This window comes from Trichechus manatus, unplaced genomic scaffold, assembly GCF_000243295.1.
Source record: "Trichechus manatus latirostris isolate Lorelei unplaced genomic scaffold, TriManLat1.0 scaffold00035, whole genome shotgun sequence".
NCBI lineage: Eukaryota > Metazoa > Chordata > Mammalia > Sirenia > Trichechidae > Trichechus > Trichechus manatus.
Window position 1 is genome coordinate 8937443 of NW_004443971.1, and position 20867 is coordinate 8958309.

General features: G+C 41.8%; 1 protein-coding gene across 5 annotated transcripts in view; it reads right to left on the reverse strand.

The window, feature by feature from the left end:
- Window positions 1-20867, reverse strand: part of SRGAP2 (SLIT-ROBO Rho GTPase activating protein 2) — a 330724-nt gene that overhangs the window by 88182 nt on the left and 221675 nt on the right. For 4 of the 5 annotated variants that reach the window (XM_023730300.1, XM_023730301.1, XM_023730302.1 and 1 more), the window contains exons 8-10: window positions 14847-15071; window positions 11046-11147; window positions 9824-10021 (exon numbers count right to left, since the gene is read on the reverse strand). In XM_023730300.1, the coding sequence (XP_023586068.1) occupies window positions 9824-10021; window positions 11046-11147; window positions 14847-15071 (525 nt within the window). The remainder of the gene's footprint in view (window positions 1-9823; window positions 10022-11045; window positions 11148-14846; window positions 15072-20867) is intronic. The other variant, XM_004375212.3, reaches the window with a different exon arrangement.

Below are 20867 nucleotides of genomic sequence, written 5' to 3' on the forward strand. Positions count from 1 at the left end.
GGCCATAGTCTCGGGGGTTTCTCCAGTCTCTGTAAGACCAGTAAATCTGGTCCTTTTTTTTTTTGTAAATTTGAATTTTGTTCTACATTTTTCTCCCGCTCCATCTGGGACACTCTACTGTGATCCCTGTCAGAGCTGTTGGTGTTGGTAGTTGGGCACCATCTAGTTCTTCTGGGCTCTGGCTGATGGAGGTTGCGGTACATGTGGTCCATTAGTCTTTGGGTTGATATTTTCCTTGTGTCTTTGGTTTTCTTCATTCTCCTTTGCTCCAGAAGGGATGGGATAATAGGTGTATCTTAGATGGCTGTTCACAAGCTTTTAAGACCCCAGACACTACTCACCAAAGCAGAACGTACAACATTTTCTTTACGAACTATGTTATGCCAACTGACCTAGATATCCCCTGAGACCGTGGTCCCCAGTCTTCAGCCCCAGTAACTCAGTCCCTCAAGGTGTTTGGACATGTCCAGAAAGTTCCTATGACTTCGCCTTAATCAAGTTGTGCTGACTTCCCCTATATTGTGTGTTGTCTTTCCCTTCACCGAAGTTAACACTTGTCTACTGTCTAGTTAGTTATTTCTCCTTCCCACCCCTCCCCTCCCTTATAACCATCAAAGATTGTTTTTGTTGGTGTGTAAATCTTTTCTTGACTTTTTATAACAGCGGTCTCATGCAATATTTGCCCTTTTGTGATTGACTTATTTCACTCAGCATAATACCCTCTAGATTAAACCATGTTGTGAGATGTTTCACAGATTCATCATTGCTCTTTATTGTTGTGTAGTATTCCATTGTGTGTATGTACCATAATTTGTTTATCCATTCATCTGTTGATGGGCATTTAGGTTGTTTGCGTCTTTTTGCCATTGGGAATAATGCTGCAATGAACATGGGTGTGCATATGTCTATTTGTGTGATGGCTCATGTTTCTCTAGGATATACTCCTAGGAGTGGGATTGCTGGATTGTATGGTATTTCTATTTCTAGCTTTTTAAGAAGGTGCCATATCATTTTCCATAGTGGTTGTACCATTTCCATTCCTACCACCAGTGCATATGAGTTCCAATCTCCCTGCAACTTTTCAGACATTTATTATTTTTATTATTATTATTTTTCTTTTTGATTAGTGCCAGTAACGTCAGGGTGAGATGGTATCTCATTCTGTTTCTGATGTGCATTTTCTCTAATGGTTAACAATCTTGAGCATTTTCTCATGTGTCTCTTAGCCGCCTGAATGTTTTCTTTGGTGATGTGTCTATTCATATCCTTTGCCCATTTTTAGACTGGATTATTTGTCTTTTTGTTGTTGAGGCACTGAAGTATTCTATAGATTTCAGAGATTAGACCTTGTCAGATATATTGTAGCCAAATTTTTTTTTTTCCCAGTCTGTAGGTTCTCTTTTTACTCTTTTGGTGAAGTATTTTGAGTAGTGAAAGTGTTTAATTTTTAGGAGCTCCCAGTTATCTGGTTTGTCTTCTGGTGTTTGTGCACTGTTAGTTATAGTTTGTATTCTATTTATGCCATGTATTAGGGCCCCCAGCATTGTCCCTATTTTTTCTTCCATGATCTTTACTGTTCTAGGTTTTATATTTAGTTAGATCTTTGGTCTGTTTTGAGTTAGTTTTCGTGTACAGTGTGAGGTATGAGTCCTGTTTCATTTTTTTACAGACATCCAGTTTCGTTAGCACCACTTGTTAAAGAGATTATCTTTTCCCCATTTAATGGGCATTAGTCCTTTGTCAAATATCAGCTGACCATTCCTGGATGGATTTATGTCTGGGTACTCAATTCTGTTCCACTGGTCTATGTGTCTGTTGGATCAGTACCAGGCTCTTTTGACTACCATGGCTGTACAATAGGTTCTAAGATCAGGTAGTGTGAGGTCTCCTACTTTGTTGCCCTTCTTCAATAATACTTTACTTATCCAGGGCCTCTTCCTTTTCCACATAAAATTGGTGATTAGTTTCTTCATCACTTTAAAGAATGCTGTTGGAATTTGAATCGGGATTGTATTGTATCTATAGATTACTTTGGGTAGTATTGACATTTTCACAATGTTGAGTTTTCCTATCCATGAGGCTGGAATGTTTTTCCATTTATGTAGGTCTCTTTTTTGGTTTCTTGCAGTATAGTGTTTTGTAGTTTGCTCTTGGTGATATGAAGTCCCCAAATAGTGGACAAGCACACCATCCTGGGAATCATGACCTATCCAAGTTGACATACATTTCTGGGGGACACAATTCAATCCACAACACCTGCCAACCCTGGGATTCGTCAGTCTCCACAGCCTGTGAGCCAGATGCCTGCTGTCTGACCTGCTGATCTTGGGTTCACCAGCCCCTACAGCTGCGTGAGTTGCGAGAAGCCTCCAGCCTGATCCATGGATTTGGCACATTCTAGCCTCTACAACCATGTGAGCCATTTCCTAGATATAAATCACTCTCTCTATATATTTATACACTTTACTGTTTCTGCTTCTTTAAAAAACCCAACCTTAGACAGTTTTTATCAGGAATGGGTGTCGGACTTTGTCAAATGCCTTTTCTGTGTTGACTGAGATGAGCATGTGATTCTTTTGTTTTATCTATGTGGTGGATTACATTGATTGATTTTCTAATGTTGAACCATCACTGCATACCTGGTATGAATCCCAGTTGGTTATGATATATTATTTTGTCGATATGCTGTTGAATTCTACTGGCTAGAATTTTATTGAAAATTATTGCATCTATATTCACGAGAGAAACCCTGGTGGCGCAGTGGTTAAGAGCTACGGCTACTAACCAAAAGGTCGGCAGTTTGAATCCACCACATGCTTCTTGGAAACTGTATGGGGCAGTTCTACTCTGTCCTATAGGGTTGCATGAGTCGGAATTGACTTGATGGCAATGGGTTTTTGTTTTTAATCTTCATAAGGGATACTGATCTGTAATTTTCTTTTCTTTTCTCTCTCTTTTTTTAGTTTATGTCATTTCGTTGCCTGGCTTTAGTATCAGCATTATGCTGGCTTCACAGAATGAATTTGGGAGTATTCCTTTCTTTTCTATGGTCTGAAATAGTTTGAGTAGTATTGGTTTGAGCTCTTCTCTGAATGTTTGGTAGAATTCTCCAGTTAAGCCGTCTGGGTCGGAGCTTTTTTTCTCTTTTTTAAATTGTACTTTAGATGAAGGTTTACAGAACAAACTAGCTTCTCATTAAACAGTAAGTGTATTGTTTTATGACACTGGTTAAAAATCCCATGACATACCAGTACTCTCCCTTCTCGACTGGGTCAGAGCTTTTTTTGTTGAGAGTTTAAAAAAAAAAAATTTAAATTACCTCTTCAATCTCTTCTTTTGTTATGGGTCTGTTTAGTTTTTCTACCTCAGTTTGTGTTAGTTTATGTAGGTAGTGTGTTTGCAGAAATTTGTCCATTTCCTCTAGGTTCTCAAATTTGTTGGAGTATAAGTTTTCATAGTATTCTATTATAATCCTTTTTATTTCAGTTGATTCTGTTGTGATATCACCCATCTCATTTCTTATTCAGGTTATCTGCTTCCTCTTCCACTTTTCTTTTGTCAATCTGGCCAGTGGTTTGTCAATTTTGTTGACAATCTTTTAAAAGAATCAACTTCTCTTGTTATTGATTCTTTCAGTTGTTTTTCTGTTCTCTATTTCATTTATTTCTACTCTAATCTTTATTATTTCCTTTCTTCTGGTGACTGTGGGCTTCTTTTGCTGCTTTCTTTCTATTTGTTCAAGTTTTAGGGATAATGTTTTGATTTTGGCCCTTCTTTTTTGATGTATGCATTTATTGCTATGACTTGACCTCTAAGCACTGCTTTTGGTGTGCCCCAAAGGTTTTGGTATGACATGTTTTCGTTCTCATTTGAATCTATGAATTTTTGATTCCCTCCTAGAGTTCTTCTAATACCAGTCGTTTTTAAGCAAGGTGTTGGTCCGTTTCCACATATTTGGTTTTATCCCTTGTCATTTCTGGTATTGATTTCTACTTTTATGGTGTTGTGATCAGAAAAAAATGCTTTGTATTATTTTGATGTTTTGGATTTTGTTGAGGCTTGCTTTGTGGCATAAAATGTGGTCTATTCTGGAGGATGCTCCATGTGCACTGGAAAAGAATGTACACTTTGCTGTTGTTGGGTGAAGTGTCCTGTATATGTCTATGAGGTCAAGTTGGTTGAGTGTTGGTATTTAGATCTTCCGTATTTTTATTGAGTTTCTTTCTAGATGTTCTGTCCTTCATCAAAAATGGTGTGTTGAAGTCTCCCACTATTATTGTGGAACTGTCAATTTCTCTTTTCAGTGCTGTTAAAGTTTGTTTTATGTATTTTGGAGCCCAGTTTATGTTTATTATGGTTATGTCCTCCTGGTGGACTGACCCTTTAATCATTATATAATGTCCTTCTTTGTCTTTTATCGTGGATTTTACCTTAGAGTCTATTTTACCAGAGATTAATATTGCCACCCCTGTTCTTTTTTGGTTTTTGTTTGCTTGCTATAAATTTCTTTCCATCCTTTGAGTTTTAGTTTATCAATGTCTTTGGGTCCAAGGTGTGTCTCTTATAGACAGCACATAGATGGATCATGTTTTTTTAATCCATTCTGCCACACTCTGTCTCTTTAGTGGTGCATTTAAGCCATTTACCTTCAGTGTAATTATCGATAAGTATGAGGTGACTGCTGTCTTTCTGATGTATTTTTCTGCAGTGTTTATGGTTTCTTTGTTCTTCTTAATTTTCTGTGCTGAGTTCTTTTTGTTTATGGATTTTCTTTTCATTTCTTTCATTATTGTTGATTGTGTGTTTAGGTTTTTTTTCTTTTTTCTTTTGATGGGTAGGTCTGTTGGCTTCCTTTGTTGTTACCTTGAAATTTACATTTATTTTCCTAAGTTTAAACCAGTCTTTTATTTCCTGATATTGCCTTGACTTCTTCTCCATATGAATGCTCTATAACTACACTGCTTATTCCTTCTCTTTTGTTTCGATGTTGTCGTCGTTTATGTATTGACGTGTCTAGATCCCTACTTTCAGTCTTTTAGCTTTGTTTCATTTTTGAGAATTCTTTACCTGGGTTGTTGTCTGTTTGACCTGTCTTGTATCCTAATCTCAGATTGCTGTTTGATGCTGGTACTCTATCCAGAGGACTCCCTTTAATATTTCTTGTAATTTTGGTCTGGTTTTTACAAATTTTCTTGATTTCTGTTTACCTGGAAATGTCCTAATTTTGCCATCGTATTTGAGAGAGAGTTTTGCTGGATATATGATTCTTGGCCGGAAGTTTTTTTCTTTCAAGGCTTTATATATGTTATCCCATTGCCTTCATGATTTCTGCTTAGTAATCAGAGCTTAGTCTTATTGGTTCTCCCTTGTAGGTGACTTTTTGTTTTTCCCTAGCTGCTCTCAGTTTTTTTTCTTTGTCTTTGGTTTTGGTACATTTGATTATGATATGTCTTGGTGACTTCCTTTTGAGGTCTATCCTGTATGGGGTTTATTGAGCTTCTGGGATGGATATCTTCTCGTCTTTCATGATATTAGGGAAATTTTCTGCCAGCAAAACTTCAAAAATTCTGCGTTTTATATTTCTCCCTCCTGTTCTGGAACTCCAGTCACATGTAAGTTTTTCCTCTTGATAGTGTCCCACATAATTCTTAGGCTTTCTTCATTTTTCCTCATTCTTTTTTTTTTTGATTTTTCCTCAAACAATATGGACTGATTTGTTTTCAATTTCACTAATTACGTCTTCCATTTTCTCAATTCTGCTCCTATATCCTTCTATTCATGGAAGAAATGTGGCAATCTGCTTCCGTAGACATTTACAACCTTGGAAACCCTATGGGGTCACTATGAGCCAGAACTGACTCGATGGCAGTAGGTTTGGGTCCTTCTATTGAGTTGTCTAATTCTGAAATTATATTGTTGATCATTTGGATTTCTAGTTGCTGTTTTTGTATGGTTTCTAATTGTTTATTTATTTTGTCGCTTTGTTCTTGTACAGTTTTCCCGAATTCTTCTATTTGTTTGTCTTTCCTTGGTTTTGTTTTTTCCCTGCTCTCTTGGAGAGCTGTGTATATTAGTCTTTCAAATTGTTTAACAGGTATTTCCATTGCCCTATCTTCCTCCAGAACGTTTTCTGGTTCTTTATTTTGATCACTTGCTGGAGTCATCTTGTCCTGTTTCTTTATGTGATTTGATATTGTCTGTTGTCTCCGAAGTATCAATAAGTTATTATATTTATTTGTTTATTGTATGTTTGTTTGCTGCATCCTAAATTTCTGTTTTTATTTTGTTTTGACATATCCAAGTAGGCTGTGTGTGTGTGCTACTCTGATCTCTAATCTGGCCATTTTCAAGCTCTCTCCTCCTGTCTATGGGTGGGTGGAGTAGCAACTGGGTGTGTGAGTGCAGTTTCTTCTACACTGGTCTTGCAGGGCTATTTGCATATTTTTAAACTTATTTTTTAATAATAACAATAAAAAAAGCAGGACAAATATAGATACTCCTAGATCATGTGTTATAGAAGAGGAATGATAGAAAGCCAAAGTGATCAGGAACCATCTTCTTAAAACCAGCTGCCATCAAGTTGATTCTAACTCATGGTGATCCTATGAGTGCCAGAGTAGAACTGTGCTCCATAGGTTTTCAATGGCTGGTTTTTCGGAAGTAGATCAGTAGGCTTTTCTTCTGAGGCACCTCTGGGTGGACTTGAATCTCCAATGTTTTGGTTAGCTGCTGGGCACCTTAACTATTTGCACCACCCAGGGACTCTAACAACTCCTTACTTAAGGCAAATAAGAGGAGAAAATTGTCAAGCTGTTTCTGAGCCTCTCCTTTCACTCAGCTTCTTCAATAGGGTGTTGATAAAATACTTGTGGCAATCAGAGTTCTGGTTGCAGCTCTGGCGGAGGACCATGGGCAAGCTACCCATCCTCTTTGGATTTATTTTTTAAAATATTTCAAATGAGAATTGGGTTAAGTGATTTAAAAAATAACTTCAAGCTTTAAGATTCTATGATTATTTTCTTGGGAGTCCTGCAAACAACTGACCTCTATAGGTCATGCTTCACATTCCTAATTGATGTCACCTGGGCAGATTAATTTGATGACAGCCTCGAGTGGTCAGGAAGCCCTCTCTGTCACCAGGCACACTACCTAGGTTTCAAAGTCTTGACGAGCTCTTCCCAGCTTTCCAAAAGGTATGAAACTCTCCCAGGATGCCCTGCTCTGAAGGGTACAGAGCAACATTTATAGAGGCAACAGACAGAAGAATAAAGTACATCTGCAATTGTGTTCGCTACATATGGCTAGGCAAGCACAGGCATCCACTCTGTTTATCACGGGCATGTCCTTTTCTTGAATGCCCATTTCACTACCCAAAAAAGCCCTTTCACCATCAAATGAATTATCTGACACATTCCAAGTACCAGTCATGAAAATGATGAATTCTTTTATAAATGTGCTACTAGACAAGCCCAGACAAAAACCATTCCTGTTAGCCAAGAACATTTGCACACATTTTTGATAAGTAGCACTATGGCCATCAGAGCATTCAGACAGAAGGTGAAAGGGTGGGCAGGATTTGAGAGGTCACCAGTTTGAATATAGTCATTCCTGCTTTTACTAAAAGTCAGCTTTGAATACAAATGCAATAGCTTCATTTAAAGCCAAAAAGCAATTCTGACAAAGACTGTCTTAAATACAGATTTTTTTATGTCCAAAATTTCTTACTTAACCTAAAAAATGGAAATATTCTGCAATATAACAAGATTGGGTCATTTAAGTAGTGTTATATCTAAGCAGCCCAGACAGACCAGCAAAATCATCCTGTTATTAAAAGCCTCTAGAGCGTGTTCAACAGCCTCCTTAGATAATGAAGCTTCGAGTGACACAGCCCTCATTATAGTTAAGAAGTTCTCTTAAGGGCTAACCCAGGTTTGTGCATGACTTTATGCTTTTGCACATGCTGTCTTTCCTCAAGGAATGTCAGTGTCCTCCTGGGTTCACTGCCAGGTTCACTCATCCAAGATCAAGCACAAACTCACTTTGTGTGTGATGCTCCCCAACTCCATTCATCCTGGTTGCCACTCCTGCACAACTGCATGGGTGCATTTTTTAGATTTTTGTATTTACTTTTTTAATTCTGAAAATCAACCATGGTAACTGTTTTGAAATATATCAAGTAAATATCAAAGTCCTCACCTTATATCCTTAATCCCATCACTCTCCTCTTCATCTTACACTCTTGGCATTCCCAGTTTATAGCACAGTGCCTGGTATATAGTAGGGTCCTTAATAAATTATCAATAAATAATTTAATAGTGATTAAGGAATAAATTAATAATAATGATGGTGATGAGTCTTAAACATTTATTGAGCATTAACTACAAACCAGGCAATGTGCTAAACATTTTAAAAAATGAGTGAGTGAATGAACCAAGATGTCATTCCATTTTTATTCTGTGTAGATTTTAGTATTTTACTCATAAATATGTTTAATGAATGTTATAATTAAGTAATTTAAGAATATTTGTAATTTGTTGTTAAATTAAAACAGCAGGTTATAAAAACATATTGTTTTATAACATAGCAGTATCCCATTTTTTGTAATAAAATTATAAATATATGTGTTTGTGTATACATAGAAAAAAGACTGGAAGAGAATATATGTAAAAACCATTATCTCTAGGTGGTGGGATTATGGGTGGTTTTTATTCTTTTTGCTTCTAAAGTTTATACTATGAGCATGTATTGCTTTGAATAACAATAAAGTTATTTTCAAAGAATAATACTGTCAAATCACTCCCCTTCGACAGTCTTCTCCAGGATAAAAAACATCTGAAGAATTCTGAGCTTAACTAAAAAAACAGATTTCTTAAAAAAAAAAGTTAGCTAATCATTAGCATTCTTAATGGAGAAAGGGCAGTGTTCAAATGAGAATTAAACAAATTGTTTCAGCAGGAAGAAAAATTCAATTATTGCGTGCAGCCTGTGTTTCTTGACTGAAAAACAAGTTGATTCGTTTCATTCAGAATCAGTATGGCTATATTTCATCTCACATCTGCAAACTTAATTTCTCCTCTCTAGGTCGTCAGAAGATTAGGAAATAAATTTTAGTCCAGACAATAAATCCTACTTGGCAAGCTCAAAATAACTTAATTATTAAAAAGCAGCACCAAAGATCAACCAGTAACCTTCCAAAGAACAGTTAACACTATGCACTTAAAAAAAAAAAAGAGAAAAAAAAAAAGAGTCCATCTGTCTGAAAGAAGATTGGGAGACACGTGAATAACAAAATACAATGTTTTGGGATTCTCTGCAAAATAACAACACCGCACATTACCTGTTTCTTTGAATTTAGTAATAATTTTGAAAAATAATTTTCCAACAATGAAAGTTATAAAAATAACATCATCATATCACCTAGAAGAGACTCCAGACTTCAAAAACAAGATATAGGTTAGCTAGAATATGTGGATGTAGTTCCCAAGAACTGAAAGATGATCCCCCGTCAAGATCCCCTGTGGCTGAGAAGGAAACTTTCAAAGGAAACCTTACTAGCTGGCTAAAGAATTCTTAGAAAAGGAAACCTCCTTGGTGGTGTAATTGGGAGAAGTCTTTCTCTTAGGGGGTCCCTGTTAAACATATACAACTTGTAGATGTTTCCGCCTTTACATGTAGGGACGGTCTTTAAGTATGAAACCAAAAATCAAACCCACTACCGTCAAGTCAATTCCAACTCACAGGGAATCTAGGATATGCAAAGGCTGCCTTTCAGACACCTGAAAGTGCCCATGGATGTTCTTTAAAGGTCACCGAGCTCCCTCACCGTGAAATAGAACTGCTCTGTCTCCTGCTGGTTGGCCCTCCTCTTGGCGATGCTGGGCTTGCTCATGAAGGTTTCTGAGACTGTGGACTTGACAGACTCCATGGAGTTGCTGTACTGGAAGCAGTCAGACACGTCAAAATCCTCAACAGTCACAATGTCCTGGATGGTCTGCAGGGTGGCCTCCATTGTCTTCTTCACCTGCCATGATAAGGGCCAACATAATGCATGAGGGGTAAGCTGCAAAACAGCAGGTGATGGAAGCTTAAAGTGGGGCACACGGAGAGAGCTGGGGAAGGAGGGGAAATGCCATCAAAAGGTGCAGCTCTGCTCCCCACCTGACAGTGCTACGTGAGAACCATCACATGGACTCAGCTACATACAGTATGCTACTCTCTCCAGTGAGGACCTAAAAACCACTATTCCCTTCATGTTATGTGTATAACCCTGCTCTTTTATTTAATATTTACTTTTAAAATCTGATATTAGCTCTCAGCTATAATGGAAATTTTAAGGAAAAGAGAATCAAATGAATCCAAACCAATCCCATTGTACAAAGAGCTAGTTAAAACGTATGATGGGGTCTAATTTTCCATCTACCTCAGGTACTGTTTCATGACCTTCAATGGATCCATTCATTTGTTTCCCCATTTGCAAACTAAGCGATCAGTTCTTCCTGATCTTCCTGGGAAACAGTAAGACTACTGAAATGCAAAGTGAGAAGCCATCTGAGCTCAAAAGAAAAGAGCTGGATAATCAATTATACTGCCCTTTTGAACCGGCTGTTGAAAGCAAATACGCTGGGCCCAGAAGAAAGTCACCCTCATCTAAGAGGACGGAGATGTTTGAAGTGTCAGAAGCAAAGGCCTCTGTTTGTTTGAAAATGCTGGAAAAAGCCAAGCATGAGGGGGTGGTTTCCGAGACACAATATTGTTCACACAGCTGCCAAGTGCCATTTTGATGAAATGTGTAGAGGGGAAAAAAAGCATTCTGCAAAAGCTCAAAATAGAGCTCAACCTTTGGCAATGCAAGAGCTGCTTCCTGGAGTTCAAGGGCAGGATGTAGCAGAGGGGTAAAGTCCAAGCCTACATTTGGCTAGGAAATGTTTGCGGCAGCCCGGACATTCTCTGCACGCTCCATCCACCTGCTCCCAGACAGGCAGCAGCAAGAGGTTGGACAGAGAAACTCTGCGGGTGGCTCTGAGCCTCCCAGGCTGGAAGCTCACCTCTTCATTCTCAATCTTCAGGGTGGATAAGCGAGATTGCAGTTGTTGGCATCTCTGTACCAGCTCACTCTGGACAGGCTGCTGGGCACAGAGCTGGGAAGCCTGCCAAAAGAAAGCAATGCCAGGTCAGGAAGAGGACACAATGCTTTTGGCGGTTCCAGAGTTCCCATTACTGCTAATAAAAATACTCATACTCAAGGTGTAAGGCTCACAGTTTCTATGTTGAAACAAAATCCAAAGCCAAAGTGTGTGGACCTTTTCCAGGACCAAATATCACAGGAAAGGAATGGGTAGGGGGACTCATTTAGAAAGACCAAGCTTCTTTCTTTGAAGCCCATCTCTAAGCTGGGGCCTACACAGGGTCTGTGGCTCTACGGGAGCCTGAGGAAGCCAGAGCAGAAAGCCCTGGGCAGGCCCAGCTCCAGGAACACAATACTCTGACATAGTGAAGATTTCCTGCTAGAGGTCCAAGTGGCCCCCTTTCTGGCCCCTCCCTCAGCCTCCTTCGTACATCAGAGTGAAAGGAGGAGAGAAGTGGGTCAGGAGGCTAACTTGTCGCTGTTGGCAGCCAGCATATGTTTATAAATCCGAGCCATGCACGAGACTCTGAATCAGTCAGAAAGAGTGTGAAGCCAGGACAAGTCTGCAGACTATGCTGGACAGCCCCAGAGGGCATGGAGTACGGTAGAACTTGGTGTTTACCAAAGAGCCGTCATTCTACCCCAGGTCTTCACCAGTCTTTCCCCCAAGGACTACTGACAAGTTTTCCCCAAGCACACTCTGTGTGAAGGCATGGCCGATCCATTGCCTCTTGATGGGGTATGGCTATGGCCTGAGGTCACCACCGCAGTCCCAAAATGACGGATAAGGAGCAGAAGGCTGGGAGAGTCGGGAGCTTTGGGAGGTAGGAGACAGGAGCCATGTGGAGGTAGCTTCTGTCACCTTGCTGCCGTGTGTCCCTTAGCCTGTCATCTGCAGAGACATCTGGATAGAATGGTCTCCTTCCTCCTCAGCAACGAGCAGGCACATTCACATGACCACAGACTGTTCTCTTGCTTGAAAAGACAAAACTTCTCTTTAAGTGGCGGAGGCTAGGACTTGACCTTTTCCTTCACTGGCTTTTAAGCTCCCAACTGACTTAACCTCCTCCCCGAGCCGAGAGGTTGGCCTGAGCTGGCTCTCAGATCTAAAGAGAGATGACTTCACTCTGGCTCTTGGATAGAGAGACACAATGGAGAAAGCTCAGTGGCCAGAAGGGTTAGTGCCAAGAGTGGAACTCTCTGGCTGCCTGATGTCACCAGTCAGGCATTCAGAGCCCTACAAGCCTCTGGGGGCAGCAAGAGTGGAGCCAAGCACCTCCTCCTAGTATATCTGAGAGCACTTGGCGTCAACTCATTTGCTGAGCACCCCAGAATGCCAGAGTCAGTGTGGGGCCTTGGCCAATTTTAGGGCTTCTGGTCAAAATGCCACCTGAACTTTGGCCCTAGCACAAGGACTTCCAGGCAGCTCCTTCCTATTGCCTCCATACTCTGCAGACAGCCCACACTGATGGGGACAGATCAGCTGCAGGGACCAAGGATGACTTGCCTCTCATCTCTTATTATCCACTGATATGAAGGCTAAACTGGAATGCAGAACTTTTGCAAGCTCTAGGACTGACCCTGGCCACTGCCTGGCTCAGTCCCTGATCAGCTATCTCACACATGGGAGGGGCCCAGGCAGAAGAGAGAATTATTGATTTTTAAAGTAAACCAGACCTAGCAGGGAGGAATCACAGAGGAAAAGCCATTTCTAAAACTGCTGCTTTAAGAAGCAGCAGAGCTGCTGATGCATGCTTTGGCAGTGGGTCCTCTACCGGGGTGCAAGGTAATGCATTCCAGCTGTGTTCTGGAGTAATAGACATGAAGCTCTGACAGGGCTGGGAGAGGGCCTGAGCACCCCGCATCTGGATTCCCCCTTTATGGAGACAAGCTGTTTGGCTCAGAAGGCAACTCAGTCAACATCAGAAAATGTATTACTCCACTCAGCTGGCCCCCAAGTTCCACTGATTCTTGGGAAGGAATCTCAGTGGCAGCTGGAGAGGAGCTGACAGCAGGGGCTTGGAAGGCAAGTTTGACCAGCAGCCAGGGCAGGTGAGGAATGAGGCTTCCTGGGGCTTGGTGACACGCCTTCCCCCAACTCTAATTGTACATGCTGCCATCTCGTTTCCCCATCTGTTCAGACACTGACATTTCTGAAGCCACAGCAATGGAATCAAACTGTAAATGGTGTGGTTTTCCCCAAGAAGCAGAGGAAAGAAATCATCTCCATATTTCTGTCTGTAGGATAGAAATGTCCCACTCCCCATAATGGCCTATCAATTGCAGCAAGCCTCTGGTTACACTACTCCAGTTGTTGATCCCAGAGCAGGGTTTTCTCAGCAGTCTGGATCCTAATCCTAAGGGAAGCATCATTTTTGGTGAGAGAACGTTGTACTTTTTTGGTCACCCTGCATCCATTCCCCCTTCTTTTGGTAATTGGACTGACAGCCCTGTGGGGAAACTACCCCTCCACAAGCCAGGCCACGTGCTTTGAATGGAGCTCTGCCCCACTCAGGAATGAAGCATGTGATCTAGGCATAAGCCAATTAGAAAACTGTAGATACCCAGTCACAGTGATTGGCTCAGGGATAAGCACTTCACCCACTCGGAGCCAATGAGACACAATGAGACTTTTGTGGGGGCTTCTGAGAGGGAGGCAGATATTCTTTCTACTAGATTTCATCCTACAAGGGTATAAGGTTGGAAATGCAGTCACCTTGCTCCCACAGGGAAAGAGCCTGAGAACAGGAAGCAGAGCAAACAGAGAGAAACAGAGTCTTGGCATCGTTTCTGCTCCTGAATCCAACCAGGCCTAAAGATCCATCCTGCACTTTTCTGTTACATAAGCCTATATACACCTTCCTTTTGATTTAGCCAGAAAGTAAAATAGAGCTCCTACCAGTAGGATTTAGGTTCACTCTGATTTGTATGGACCAGAAGTGGAACCAAAAGATGCAGAACCATGAAAACCAAGGAACTTCTCTTTCCTCTCACTTCAGTTTATTTAGGCCTCTCTTGTTTCAATCATTGAAGTGAAGAGTCCAAAACCAAGCCCTCATGATCATGCTCCCCTGCCTGGGCAACCAACATCAGGCCTTCAGGATGGCATCTTCCCTCCACTCCTTTCTGGAGGTATCCATTCTGATTTTTGCGTTCAATACCCAAGCGGAAGTACAGACTTTATTATAATCTTCTAACTTCAGGGGAATAAGATCCCCCAGAATCCAATAACGAAAGAACCTACTCTCCCATTAACCTTCCCCTCACAAGTTCTCTAGGACCTGGCTTCACCTCAGCTTTCATTTCTTCCAGCCTTACCATTTGGCACCACTATTTCCTTTCCACCAGACTGAACTACTAGCAGTTCTGGAACAAACCTACTGGTTTTCACTTCCTTTGATCATGGTGGCCCCTTTAGGTGTCCCTCCCTATGCAGTTTTCTAACTTCTTCCCAACCTCAGAGATCTCCCTAACCAGATGGTAAGCTCCCTGAGCACTGAAATCCCCAATGACTACAGCCAGGCCTGGTGGACAGCAGGTACTCAGTCAACATTTGCTGAATGAGTGGATCATGCCTCACTTCAGTAGGAGAGACACCTACCTGACAGGAAGCCAGACCCAGGCCTCTCTCTCCCCAGAATAATGTAGCTTCAGTGTTGTGACTCTAGAGACAAGTGAGTTCCAACCCCTTGGGGGTGTGGGGATTGGGATAGGGCCTCACCATGTCCCCCATGTGGGGCTGGAATTCAAACTTCATAGGTGGGCAGAAGACATTGTTGTACATCTCCATGAGGCGCTGCTTGTCACTGGTGGCATCCAGGTTTTCCACTGCATTCTCGATGGCATCCAGACCCTCGTGCTTTGACTGCTCCAGATTTAACTCGGCGGAGAGGAAGGTGCGCAGGGCCCGGTTCAGGCTAGCATGGTAGCCTAGGTCACAACACTGCTGTGGGAAGAAGAAGGCATATGAGCAAACCGTGGACAACCCCAAGGCTTGGCAGAAAAGGAGGGTGACCCTCAGGTTGGTTTGACCACGGCAAGGAGATTGGCTGTGAAGCAGGAAGAAGGCTGACGTGCTGACTTAACAAGATCGGGGTGAGATTTCTCAGTTCTTGAGTTCCAATGCAATGGTTAAACACCTTAGAGGACTGTGTGGTGGTTAGGATGAGGAGGATTCATGAAGATGACAAGGCACTATTTACTTATGCATTGTATAGTGCTATTCAGTAAACATGAGAAGAGTTGAGAGCTAAACAGAATCCTCTTCTATTTTCAGGTTTATCTGGGGCCCATTATGACAAAATTCAACTATAAAAATGTAGTCTGCCACTCCTTGAGGGTTACTGTAGGTGAGTCACACTACACACCAACCAAGCCAGGCCATTTCAGCATTCAGGAATCAGAAATCAGGAGTGGGGCAAGAGCAGTTAATTTACCCAGACTTACTCAGAACTCTGGGTGAGTGAAGAAGAGAATGGGGGAGGGTCCTAGCTCTGTCAGTCATTTCCCCCATCAACTCCCAACATTCTGGGAGAGGTCTTAGCTGCAGACTAGGATTTCGGTACCAGAGCTCTCGCCCTACAGAAATAGCATATATAGGACCAAAGAACTTGAAATATAAGTCTTAATGGAAAAATTCAGATCATGTAAAGGATTCCAATTTTTTAAAAGCAAAATGTAAAAAGAAAATGGTACGAAAGAGATAACAGTATAAAACAAGCACTGGACAAGAAGTCAAGCAACCTTGGAAAAGCCACTTCCCATCCCTGAGCTTGTTTCCTCAACTCTAAAATGAATGGATCTGACCAGGTCAGTGGTTTTCAAGCTGTATGCCAGAGCTCTGAGGTGCTGTGCCAGCGCTCCAGGGCTGCCCTTGAGAAGCGAGTAAAAGGACAGCCAAACTAGCAGGACTCGGCACCGCCTACCCCTGCTTCAACCAAACGAGCTCTGCTGCTTTTTCTATTTAATCTACTGGGATTCTATGTAAGGTATGGTTTGAAGAAAGAGTTCTGCTAGAGAAAAAGTCTGGAAACCCTTGGACTAAATGTAATTCCTAAGATCCTCTTTAGCAGCGACCTTCTATGACTTTATGACAATATTTCCTGTCCCTCCGGAAGGACCTGGAGATTCAAATTCCTAGGACGTCTACTGTCCTCTCTATTGCTCAAGCAGCTTTGAGGTCCAGAAACTGAGAAGAAATGTCAGAGAAGAATCCATAGCTAAAGACCATCTGTCTGAATGCCATTTCATTCCATAAGCAGACATCAAATTAACTGCTCCCCCATCCTTCCCCCCTCATCACAATCACACTGGGAGCAGCCACTAGCAAGGAAGAAAAAGCATGTGATGTGCCTCCTCCTTCCCAGGATCTGACAAGATGTTCAGTGATGGAGCGCCTGTCAGGCTGAGCTCTGGGTTCAGTGCCAACAGGCCCTGGCAGGTGCCTGGCTGCAGCAGAAGAACAGCAGTTACAGCTTAACTAGAGGCAGAGGATGGAAAGACACTCAATTCAGTTGCGAGGGAAGAGTAAATGAAAGCTAGACAAAAGAGGCTGATTGGGAGGCTGCACGTGCAGCGGCCCTTCCTCCTCTGGGAGATGCTGCTGATCCAGCCAGGCTGCCCTTGACCCTGTAAACCTTCAGGATCAGCTCTGTGTAGACCCTGAGGATTAACTTTATGTCTGTAAGTCTAATGACCAGAAGTCATGGTGCTGCCCATAAGTTGAGCAAATGTGTGTGTGTCGGGGGGGCTCTTTAGGGCAGAAAAGAATCAGGGGGAGGCAATGCATGCTTTTGGTAACTCACCTTTCCTCTCTATTCTCACTACCCCTACCTACCCTGATTCATACCTTTATTATCTTACACCAGCACTGGTGCATAACTGTCTTAAAATGTGGCTTTTATTATGTCAGTCCACTGCTGAAGAACCAATAATAGCTCCATTTATTTCTAAGGTAAAGTCTCCCTTCCTCAGTTTGGCAATAAAACTGCCTCTATTTACTACTTGTGCTTATTTTCTACACCAGGCAGTGTGCTAAGTGCTTTATATACATTCTTCATTTTAATCCTCATAATAACCTTTATGAGGTAGATATTATCTTAATTTTCCAGACTAGGAAGCAGAGGCTCAGTGAAGTTAAAGAACTAGAGCAAGGTCAAACAGCCAGAACAAATTGTAATCTGTCCTCAACTTGTCTATCCAACATTATCTCCATTTTCTTCTTCAGACTTGTCTGTTCTAATCCAATGACACATTCACTGTTTTGGGCAGAGTACTGAAAAAGCCTGAGCCTGAGATCAGCTGTGTGACCTTGAGCAAGCTACTTAACCTCTCTGAGTCTCAAATGAGGATCACATCAGCCTCCTAGGTCATTGTGCCTGTAAATATAGGCAAAGTATTTACATATATCTGGCACCATGCAGACACTTGTTATTATAAAATCCTCAAATCCACTGATGTCTGCCCCTCAGCTCCCAGCATCCTTCCTTCTTCAAAGGTTTCCCACTCTTCTCAGCTGTTGGAATTGGACCCAGTCTTTAAGATTTAAGTCAAATTCCCAGCCTCTGGGAAGCCAGCCAGCCAGCCCTGCGACCCTGGCCTACAATGATTTGTCTGCAGCCATCGTGTGTCACAGAATCCACTCCCTCATTCTGTGATCGCCATTTCCTATCACCCGACCAGAAGGTAAGCTTTGTAGAGGGCACGACCATGTCTTACTCTTCTTTATATCCCCCACTATTATGCCCTTCCCACAGTAGGCATTCCATAAATATCAGTTGATTGATTGATGCCAGGAGTACAGATTCCAGCCTCTAAGAGAGTAATACCAACCAAAACAAAACCCTTTGCCATTGTGTTGATTCTGACTCATAGCGACCCTATAGGGCAGAGTGGAACTGCCCCCATAGGTTTCTCAAGTCTGTAATCTTTATGGAAGTAGACTGCCACATCTTTCTCCCACAGAGTGGCTGCTGGGTTCAAACTGCCGACCTTTTGGTTAGCAGCCGAATGCTTAACCACTGTGCCACCAGGGCTCCTTCGGGAATAATACACATAGGTTGAATACTCATCTAAGTCAAATGGGTAGATGTGACCACGGAAGTCTTCTCTTTGCTCACTCTGTATGGCCTAAGGAAGGCAGGGAGCTTTCTCACGGCTGGTCCACTGCCTCTATCTATGTATCTGTTTTGTAGCTTCTCCGCGCCAGTGAGGACTGACTTGTGGTGTGCCCTCTGCATCCTCCATGGCCCCAGCCAACCAGGGAAGTTTGGAATAGGTTTTCCAAGGCCTGGCTAGCCACATGTCTGTAGGAGCAATAGCCAGAATTTGAGGCTTCAGCAAAGAAGCAATTTCTGGCAAGGTTAGGTAAACAGGATTTGGATATTTCATCCCTGTTCTCAGGAGAATCCCAGTGAGTAGAGACAGCACATTATTTTGCCCACAGTGGGAACAAAGCATGCTTTCCATGCCTTCTGATGAGTTCTGTGGCCATGTCGGGTTCCCCTGGCCATTTCTGGGTTATATAAATGTTTGATGAAAACTCTCTCGGGGGAAATCAAATTTTCGTAAGAATTTAATGACAGTGCATCCAGATGTGTGATGAGTTGATAGCTCATTAACCCCTTACCAGCTGACCACCTCATCAGACACTGCAGAAGTCCTAGAAAAGAAAAATGGGTGCTTCTCAAGACCCACTTCAAGTTCATACAGAAGAGAAAAGTACTGCCCTTAGTAAAATTTCCTGTTGAGAAAACTGAGTTCCCTTGTGTCTGACTTTGGAGCACATGACCTCTCAAACTTTCTATCCATATACATGGCACTCACAGCACTCAGCTGTGCATGAAGACAATGCGCTGTTCTTCATTCATCCATCTGCTCCTGGGTTGAGAGAGCCACAGGAGAACGGGGGAGGAAAATTACATTCCAATGAGGCTCCAGCTCTTAGACGCTATCAAGTGAGCTCAGAATGTCTTTTTGGCCTGAAGTCAAGGTTTTCCTAGCATGTGTCAGATGCCTCACGTGGATTCCTATAGTCTGACTTTAAATCTTACACTGTACTATAAAAAGAAGTCGGTGGCTAGTCCTTGTGTCAATGTACTGGTATCGAAAAAAAATAACTTCTTTTCTCTTATCCTCAATACCTTAAGCACACATTGAGCTTCAACACTCCTAGGAAGGAGGCCTAATGGTGTGCATAACACAGATGGCAATGGACTGGAACAAGATTCATTCCATGGCTCAAAGCAAATTCTGGAGACTGTCAAGATCAGAATGCCAAGGTACCCAGCCTCCCTACTCACTCCTGCTCAAACCATCAGTTCATCGCCAAAGCGGTTCTTTTTTTTTTGTCCTTTTTATTGCATAGGTCACAATAAAAAGGAACAAGCACTGATACAAGCAACAATGTGGGTGAAGCTCAAAAATATCATGCTGAGCAAAGAAAGGCAGATACAAAAAAGTACATACTGTATAATCCCATCTTTGTGAAGTTCAATAGCAGGTAAAACTATGGTGAAAGAAATCAGAACAGAGGTTGCCTTGGGGTGGGGATGGATTGACTAGGGACAAGCAAGAGGAACATTCTGAGGTGATGAAAATATTCTTTATCTTGATAGAGATATAGGTTACAAGAGGGTATGAATTTGTCAGAACTCTTCAAACTGTAACACTTAAGTTCAGTCACTGTATGCAAATTATACCACAATTTAAAAAAATAAAAGGCACAAAAAGAAACAACACTGGCTTAAGGAATCTCCTCTTCCTCCTTCCTTCTTTCAGTGAACATACCATATGACCAGCTATGGATTAAGCGCTGGGGGAAATTAAAGAGAAGACTTGGTTCCTGCCCTCATGGAGCTCACAGAGGATATTACGAGAGTTTCTTCCTCTGTCCTTCTGGTCTTAGTGGCTCTCAAACTTTTTTTGACCCACAACTCAGAATATAAACTGCATCTTATATTGCAACACACACACACACGCATATGCACACACACACACACCTAAAAGTTTCAAAAAATAAAACTTAACCTTAAACTAGTGTGACGCCCCCCTGACATATTCTTTTCTATTCTGTTCTACTGTATTCAGTTAAAAAAATGGGTCAAAACCCATAAAAGTGATTTCATGACTCCCCTAATGAATCATGATCTAGCACAGTTTGAAAAACATAGTCTTAGCGCCCCCTGTGCTTACCTCTGGCACTGCAGTTGCCCAGCTACACAGAAATCATCCATCTACGTGTCTATGAATACCTCCAGGACAAAAACTATTTTATTCCTTTTGTACCCGTAGTACAGAGTACACTGCCCAGCACAAAATCTCACTGCAAATAATATTTACTAAACATTTATAGAGCAGGAAAAAAAACCCGGGAAAAACAAAAATAAAACAAACAACAAACAAAACAAGATACAACAAAAACACAGCAGCAAGGAAATAAGAGCAACCACTACCCACATGGCCTGGAATGCTACCACGCTGGACTTACAGTAACGTAGACCCACGCCCTGGGTGAGCGCTAAGGAGGCTAGCATGCTTCTTTCATGGCACTTCATATCACATCCTCGGAAGTTAGGCCTTAACATACTTTAAAAAAAAAAACAAACTTTAATGATGAGATAAGTGGAAAAATATACCTTGCTCATGGATAGGTAGACTCAACATAGTGAAAATGTCAATTCTACCCAAAGCAATCTACAGATACAATGCAATCCCAATCCAAATTCCAGCGGCAGTTTTTAAT